Genomic DNA, 9366 nt, shown 5'->3' with positions numbered 1-9366 from the left:
AATATACACGTCACAGTCAACATCCCTGCATCTTTGCATAAGCACTTGGACAGCGAATAGAGCCTCTCGGGTGCCTAAGGCATCGCGGAATCCAAACTGCGTCCATGATATCTGTTTTTCGCATTTTTTATATATTCTGCCGTGTATCACTTTTATAAACGTTTTGAGTAAGTGGCTCATTAGCCTAATTGTTCTGTAGTCTTCACATGTTTTGGCATTTACTTTTTGGGTAAAGTTACGAAGGTCGACTTTAACCAGCTTTGGGGTATTTTTCCAGTTACGTATATTTTGTTGAATACAGTTGTTATCCATTTTATTCCTTGTTCGTCCATTAGTTTTAGGAATTCTACATAAAACCGGTCAGGCCCTACAGCTTTACCATCTTTAGTTCTTTTATTAGCTGACGTGACTTCTTCAATGGTAATCGGGGGTCCTGTTTGGCATTCAGTGTCTTCAATGGTATTCTGCCTTTCATCTGCAAAAGTTACTTCCACATATTTCTTCCACGTGTCTAGTTTTTCTTCCACACTTAACAGTGGTTTGCCTTGGTTATCTGCCAAACACCCAACTCTTCTATGATTGTATAAGCCTGCAGCTTCTTTTTTGTGCATATTAAATGAATCGTGTTTATGTTGCAATTGTTGGATTTCCGCACACTGTTCTCTTAGTCGTGTATCCTTAGCTATTCTAATTGCTTTTTTGATCTCTTAATCTAGTCTTTCGTATAATGACATGTCCTGATCTTTGGACTTTCGCCTCTCTTCCATCATATCTAAAATCTCGAGAGTTGCCTACAACCGTTCAATATGTGAAGAATAAATCCAACTCAAGTAAGGGCCAGATGGTATCCGGGGCCTTTATCATGTGATATTTTATCCATCCATGTTTATTACAATGTCAATGTTTCCATTGTTCTTACAATGACTATTTAAGTTTAAATGGTTTTTACCCAAATATTTTCAATTTTGGTGGCTTAGCATGTCAGCATCTTGTCAGCACTGATGATGATCTGTTATCAGATCGAAAACTAGTTCCGCTTTCGTGATATGTATTGCCCTTTTTATAAAATTTTAATAAATATACCTTTTATAAAAGATTTTACTTAATTTTTTTTTAATTTTAGGTTTCCCTTATAACGATATGAAAACCGACGCCAGTAGCCTCTTAACAAATGATGATAGAAGTGACAGTAATTTGAATCCAGATATAACTTCCACTACCAATGTGAACACTGGAGGACAACGTTTTGTATGTATCATTTCCAAGAAACCATTGTCAACCAATAATTATCGTTTAGTAAAACATATGAGGATACACACTGAGGAAAAACCATTTGAATGTGAAATGTGCGCTAAGCAGTTTTCAACGAAACAAATGTTAAATACACATATGAGAGTGCATACTGATGAAAAACCATTTGAATATGAAATTTGCAGCAAACAGTTTTCAATCAAGTCTAATTTAACAGTACATAAGCAATTGCATACTGGTGAAAAACCATTTGTATGTGAAATTTGCATCAAACAATGTTCAACAAAGGATCATTTAAAAACACACATGAGAGTACATTCGACCAAAGAATTTAAATCACATATAACAGTGCGTACCGGTGAAACCCCATTTAAATGTGAAATATGCACCAAACAGTTTTCAACAAAGGGTAATTTAAAAACACATATGATAGTGCATACCGGTGAAAAACCATTTGAATGTGAAATTTGCACCAAACAGTTTTCAAGAAAAGAACATTTAAAAATTCATATGACAGTGCATACTGATGAAAAACCATTTGAATGTGGAATTTGCACCAAAAAATTTTCAACAAAGTGTAGTTTAAAAGCACATATAATAGTACACACTAGTGAAAAACAATTTGGATGTGAAATTTGCACTAAACAGTTTTCAACGGAACGACTTTTAAAACGGCATATGAGATTTCATACTGGTGAAAACCTATTCGAATGTGAAGTTTGCACCAAAAAATTTTTAAGAAAATATAATTTAAAAGTACATATGATAGTGCATACTGGTGAAACACGATTCGTATGTGGAATTTGCACCAAAAGATGTTCAACAAAGAGTCATCTAAAAGCACATATGATAGTGCATAATAGTGAAAAACCATTTGGATGTGAAATTTGCACCAAACAGTATTCAACGGAACAACTTTTAAAATTGCATATGAGAGTGCATACTGGTGAAAAACCATTCCAATGTGCAGTTTGTACCAAACAGTTTTCAACAAAGAGTCATTTAAAATCACATATGATAGTGCATACAGGTGAAAAACCATTTGAATGTGAAATTTGCACCAAACATTTTTCTACAAATTTTAAGTTAAAACAACATATGAGCGTGCATACTGGTGAAAAACCATTCGAATGTGAAATTTGCACCAAAAAATTTTCAACAAAACAAGCTTTAAAACCGCATATGGCAGTGCATACTGGTGAAAAACCATTTGAATGTGAAATTTGCACCAAACAGTTTTCAACGAAACAACTTTTAAAAATGCATATGAACGTGCATACTGGTGAAAGACCATTCGAATGTGCAGTTTGCACCAAACAATTTTCAATTAAGGGTAATCTAACAATACATATGAAATTGCATACAGGTGAAAAACCCTTCGAATGTGCAGTTTGCACTAAAAAGTTTTCAACGAAGGGTAATCTAACAATACATATGAAAGTGCATACTCGTTATTAAGACAGGCCAACAAAAAAAAAAGATTTATAAAACTTTTCTTACAAATTTATGTGAATCCTTGTATTTTTTGGCCCTAATAAAAGTTAAATTAGATTTTACGTATCACCCACATAGTCCAAGAAATGAAGCATTTGGCTCGCATTTTCGTCTAGCATGGATTTACTTGAAATTTTCACAGAAGGTAGGGGATAGTCCAACGATCATTTTCTATATCATGCCGCTCTGCACTAAGACCTTAAATTGGGGGTGGTTGCCACTTCATCTCGGGGGTGGGAAATTTTCGTTACATTTTAACCATGGAAATCGATGTAAAATGTAATTCTTAGAACAAAATATGCTTTACGTTTTCTTCGTAAAACTAATATTTTTCGAATTATTCGCGGTTGAAAGTAACAATTTTTAGACGAAAAAATCGACTTTTTTTAGAGGGTTTTTTGAGAATAATTCGAAAAATGCGTATTTAATCCAAAAAACTGTAGATATCAAAATTGTATCTTTTAGAAGCACAAACAAAATTATTTTTTTTTTATTTTTCTACGTCCAATACAAACCGAGATAAGGCATGTTAAAGGTTAGCTTTTTTCGTCAAATGCATAGCTTGAAATATTCAAAGCCAAATAACTGAAAAACTTTACATTTTTCGAGACAAACTTATACAATCTTTTTTCAAGTATACAATTACCTAGACGTTTCAAAAAAAAAAAGAAAAAAATTCTAGCATAAAAATTATACGACTTATGATCAAAATAACTTGGGTTTCTATTTTTTTCTACGAAAAAATCAGTGAAAAGAACCCGCCCTAACTACCCTCCTAATTAAAACTTATCTTCATCCTTCTGCAATTCTTTTTATATATAAGTATGTATTATCAATACACCCAAGAAGTTTGACCCCTTTAAAAGGTTTAATTTTAGAAAAATTGGAGTTCAAAGATAAATTGATTTTTTGCAATTTCGTATTTTAATGACTAAATTTTCCCTGTACATAGATTTTCTCTACAGTGAACATTTAGCGAGGTATAGATGTTAAAAACCTCTATTTACGAGCAAACACCCCCTTATTCGAGCCATTTAAACTCACCGCACTTAAAAACTAAGGGATCTTATGGAATTTAATTGACAGCTTAGCTCATTTACAGCTTATAGCTCTTCAAAAAACCCTACAAATCATTGTTAAAAAAACTTTTTATCGCCAAAAATGAAGGAGTACGTTTATAAATCTTTTTTTTTTTCGAAATATTCGAATAGTCCGCTTATAAAATATTTTCAATGCATGTATAATACCACAGAACTGGTTCGCTGGAAGATGACTTAAAAACTATTTGTATTTGTACTTCTACATATTTGTAAATTCGTATTTTTGTGTAAATAAATGGTGTTGTACGTAATTCTACGTTTTTTTCTATATAGATCTATTAAATTACATATGTATGTACTATTGTGTATCATTTTGTCAAGCAAAGATAAATTAAAAATTTCATTTTTTTTTTAATATAACGCGGGCACATAAATTTGATACACCCTGTATATTGGTTTGTAACTATTTATTATAAGTTAGTTTTTAAGCAGTGGGTTATCCTTAATGAGTTTTTCCCTGAAGAATTAAAGACATTAGTAAATAAACTGATGTGAATAGACAATTTGTTTCGGAATTATAATTTTAAAACGGTTGCTTTGTTACGGGCGCGGCCAAAAGTCACAGGTAATTATTATATTTAGAAAAGTAATTTAGAGAAAGTTGGAATTTTAAGCCTCTTTGTTTAAGCCTCAAGTAAATTTGTAGAATTCCCGAAAAGTAATTATTATGAGTAGAAGTATTTGTTTGGAAGGATGCATGGGTTTTTCGAATGAAAAAAGAGGAATGGGGAGAGAGAAATGTTTCTGATTGGCTTAGCAATTTGGAATAGGGATGACAGAAGGTTGAATGTTCAGATAGTTTGGAAAAGGAGATTATTATGTTACCGGCATCGGAGAGGAGCAGTCAAAGTTTTCGTAAATAGTTCAGAAGCAAGTACCAGTGGTTGTTAGATAGTGAAGAGTGTAGCTGAAGAGTGGAACGAGAGACAGATCAAATTGAGAACAAATACCTCTTTGATTCTGTAAAGTCCAAGGGAGAGAATATTATTGTGAGAAAGAGAGGAGAGAATTTTGGAGTTTTTTTTTGACGAGTACCGAGTAAAAGAGGCCTGGCTCGTGTTTTGGAGAATTAGTTGCTGGTATGCTGCTGGATTGATGCTGAGAACGGAGAGGGCTTTGATGGGTAGCCTAACATAATCAACAAGGAAGAGCTGTTTGGGTCAAGAGGAGACATATCATTGTGTGTGAATCAAAAGGTCAGTCAATAATTTATGTGATAGATTTTCTTTATGTTCAGAAGTTAATTTTTTTGAGTAAAAGAATATGAACTAAGATTCCAATATTTCAAAAATTTAATAGGAAGTAAAAGTAGTCTTGCGAATACCTCAATTTGTTTGTTTAGTTTGTTTTATCAATGTTATCGGGAACAAACCGATAAATATTTGTTGAATTAAAATTAATTTATGTGGTAAAAGTTTCATTGGGACAATTATGCCCACAGGATTTGATTGATAAATTTTTCAGAGTATTGCTTTTGATAATAAAAGATATTTGTATGTGCTTATTTATGTTATTTCTATTTATTTCCTTTTCCTATTTTATCCCGCTAAGGATCAACTAAGAGATACTGAAACCACGAGAAAGGATAAGTATAACCTAAGATAATTTAGTTTTTTGTTTTTGTATGATAAAAAGGCACCCTGAGATTTTTCTTAATTTTATGTATGATTTGCGACAATTGAATAATTAATTAAATAAATACTAATTATTATAAAAGTAAGAGAAAGCAGATCATAACAGTACTTATAAAAATTGCAATGGTATTAAGGGTGGTTTTTAAGGGTTGAAATATTATGATTTTATATCCTAAAGTATAAAACAATCATTATTTAACCAATCAGATCCAAATTTTACCCATATTAAGGTTTACAATGTTTTTATATAATTTTTGGAAATAAGGGGTAGTTTATACCCCTAAAAATAAGCAACGCCCTTGAGCGTGATATAGAATATGAAGTACCTACAGGGTGAGATGATCCTAATCCCAAATTTTTATGCAAATCGATGCAACCGAAATCATTCTGTTAGGATAAATAAATTCTTTATATATAGCTCCAACAAGGGTGGTTTTAAGGGTTGAAATATTATTATATTATATTCTAAAGCCTTACACAATCATTATTTAACTAATAAAACCAAATGTTGACCATATTAAAGTTTAAAATGTTATTATATATTTTTTTACAAAAGTGGTAGTTTTCACCCTTAAAAAACTAAAAGCGTACAACGCCTCAATATAGAAAATGAACTAGAGGGTGAAATGAGCCTAATCCCAAATTTTTGTACAAATCGGTGCTGGACGAAAAAATTACGAGGTTTTACGATTTTTTCAGCTTTATTTTCTGGCCTAACAGTTATCCCACAATATGACACTGGTTTATTGTATATTATACTAATTTGAAAAAGACAAAACACCGAAGTACATTAAAATGATACAATATTAGAATAATACCTTTTATGTAATTCTTATGTTGTAATAGTCAGTGGCGTAGCTAGCATAGGTGACACCCGGGGCGGTAATCCATGGTGTCACCCCAAATCCTAAAAATAAAGATTCTTAAAATCAACGAAAATCCAATTAACGTAAGTTTTGAATAATGAAAGAATTATAGCTAAGGGGGTAGGCTCAAAATTTTGCGCCAATGTGTTTACAATGCATTCATTTTTTTCGAATCCTAAGAAAACTAATAAGCATATATTTTTGAAAAATTTAAACCCTGCATGAGAGATTGCATTATTACCGCGGGCCGAAAGTGCGTGAAAACTTCTATGTTTATTTTAATAAGTTATAGGGGTGAAAAAAAGAGAGAAAATTTAGTGTGATTTTTAATTTCTAATATCTCATTCAAAAGAAAGTTTTTGGTTATTCTAAGGGACTTTCTTCCCTCGGTAATCATGTAATCTTTCATTCTGCCTTTAAATTTTTCAAAAATACTTCGTAGTTTGCTCAGAATACGAAAAAATGAATGCATTTAAAACACATTGCCGCAAAATTTTGCATCTACACGTCTAATTCTTGATTAATTTTAGCTTACTAAAACTTCACTGATATGAAGCAACCGATACATAAATGGTCATAAAGAGTTTTAATGCGACCATTAAGTTTGAGAGGGATTCCATGAAATCCCATTTCACAAGGAACTTCTACAAAAAGTCTACAGCAAACCATTTAGAGGCTGTAATATTGGCCACTTGTAAATGTCTTCTCAGCCTTGGTATTTCTAGCAGGAGGTCTGCTTCTGATACCTCTTCATGGTAAAAGTCACAGACTGTTGAAACAGCTAATTTCAGCGGTTCACTGTTCGCGGAAAGCAAAGTGTGTGTTTGCACAACCTTGAATAATGAAGCCACATCACGAATTTAGTTTGGTCAAAACATGTTTTAACATATTCTTTTGAAGTTTGGCTCGAAGTCTGAGTCTTATATCGGTAACTCACCATCCATTCGTTTTTGACGTTGAATTCGTCTTTCTGTGGAAATGTCATAGTGCTCACATTTTACCGTTGCAAGAAATCAGAATAATAATACCTCGCGACGCAACAAAGCACAAGCAGCAATCAACAATTATTGCAGTTGCGTAGTCTCATATATAACTGCATAAATACGATCATATTATTATTATTATATCTTGATGTCTTGATCATATCGGTTATCGATAAAGATCATGACTACTCGTTCAAGAGATAGAATATATGTAACGTCGCGTTGCCTCCGAAAGACGGTAAGCAAGCAAACGGCACCGATTTTTGAGTATTTTCCAATTTAAGCGAGTGGATGTCACCAGTTGATTCGCAAATCGACGGCGCCAATTTTTGTCCATACCTAAGTTGTGATTTTTCTGACAAAACTCAGTTTCGTGTATTCACAAAATAATATCGAATTATATTTTGATGATAAAGTGAATAAATAACGTTACAAATTAACGATTGATTCTTTTGTGATCGGGTCTCTCGGGTGTCACTCCCGAAAGGGTGACACCCGGGCGGATCGCCCCCTCCGCCCCACCCTAGCTACGCCACTGGTAATAGTATAGGTCTGTACAATTACTTCAGGAGTTAATGCCCTTTGGAATTTTTTTTTCTGTATAATGTATTTTATCGCCAACCGTCACTAAAGTCATTCATTATTGTACTCAGTTGCGGCAGTAAAGTAACACTTTATTGTAACGCTTTATTGTACTGAAAGAAGAATTTTAGTTTACGTGTCGCGATTATTAATTAAATTAACCGAGATTGAATGTAAGTGGTCGATAGCAGTAGCCGATTATTTATTTGAGTGAAATTTATTTACTTTACTTATTAAAAATATTGTACAAAATTTACGTATTATCAATTAAACTTATGTCAAAAAGTGAAATTCTGTGGTATTTTGCAATTATATTTATACAACATAAATTAAAACTTACATATTTTGTAATTAGGTATTCAATATTTATTGATTAAACATCGAAACCGGCCATCATGCAAAAGCATTCTGTCATTACTGTCTACGAAATTTTTATTTCGTTTGAAATTAAACAAATTAAATTACTATTATTATATAAAATTATTACTTACTATTTATTTTTTGTATATTTATACAATAAAAAATTAAACAAAATGTGACTATTTATTTAGATTTTCTACGATTCATCAAGGGAAAAGCAGCTGCGAAAGGCTATAGCCCATAAACAACGACGTAACTATTAACGTTATTTTTAATTTTTGGTATTATTTTAACTATTAAAATCAGTTTAATATTTAAATAAAAATAAAATTAAACTGTTTAAAATATATTTATTTCGTTGAAATCATAATAATAGAAGTATAACTTGTGCGTACGTGCGTACAAAGTATACCTACACGCACACACACTCTGTTTTCTCATTAGAAGGATATAATTAAGTAAGTGTTACGATCGGTTTCATAATCAGCTTAAAGTGAACATTAACTAAAGTTCACTTTAATGTGTATTACAATTCCATTGATAAAGGTACCAACTTAAAATTTAAAGTCCACTTTAACTTATTATGAAATCGAGCGTTAATGTTTTTTTATGATTGACGATAAAATTTTGTATGCACCACGTCAGTAAAGATTCTTTATCGAACTCGTCTGTTACTCACCTCGTTCGCTTCGCCCTCTCTGCTCATAATATCAGACTCGTTCGGTAAAGAGTCACTTTACTGACTTGGTACATAAATAAATATTACTCACAATCGGTTAGTAATTTATGGATTTCTAACCTTTGAAGTAATCAGGAAGCGACTTATTACTTACTTTACTTTCCCGGCTAGCATCTGTCACTTTTCTACCTGCAAATGTCAATGTCATTTTTTATTAAAAGATGGTTTAGAAAGAATAGAATCCACTCAACATTTATTTAATTAAGAAACAACAACAAAAAGAAAACTATTTGGAATTATAAATATTAATAGTTACACTGGAATTATTATTACTATTAACGGTTAAAGTAAGACCCGTGTTGCACAAAATTATGAATTATAATAGTGATTCCTGTCACAAAAACCTACTCTTCCCGT

General features: G+C 32.0%; 1 protein-coding gene across 1 annotated transcript; it reads left to right on the top strand.

Annotated features, from left to right (window-relative positions):
* The first annotated feature begins 727 nt into the window (after positions 1-727).
* LOC126890914 (zinc finger protein 260-like) lies at positions 728-6883 on the top strand. Its single transcript, XM_050660080.1, has 3 exons — positions 728-830; positions 1124-1660; positions 6876-6883. The coding sequence occupies exons 1-3, from the start codon at positions 728-730 to the stop codon at positions 6881-6883; spliced, it is 648 nt and encodes a 215-aa protein (XP_050516037.1).
* The last annotated feature ends 2483 nt before the right edge of the window (positions 6884-9366 follow it).

This window comes from Diabrotica virgifera, chromosome 9, assembly GCF_917563875.1.
Source record: "Diabrotica virgifera virgifera chromosome 9, PGI_DIABVI_V3a".
In the NCBI taxonomy this organism is placed as follows: Eukaryota; Metazoa; Arthropoda; class Insecta; order Coleoptera; family Chrysomelidae; genus Diabrotica; species Diabrotica virgifera.
Note: the sequence above shows the minus strand (reverse complement) of the source record. Positions and strands in the feature narration are given on the sequence as shown.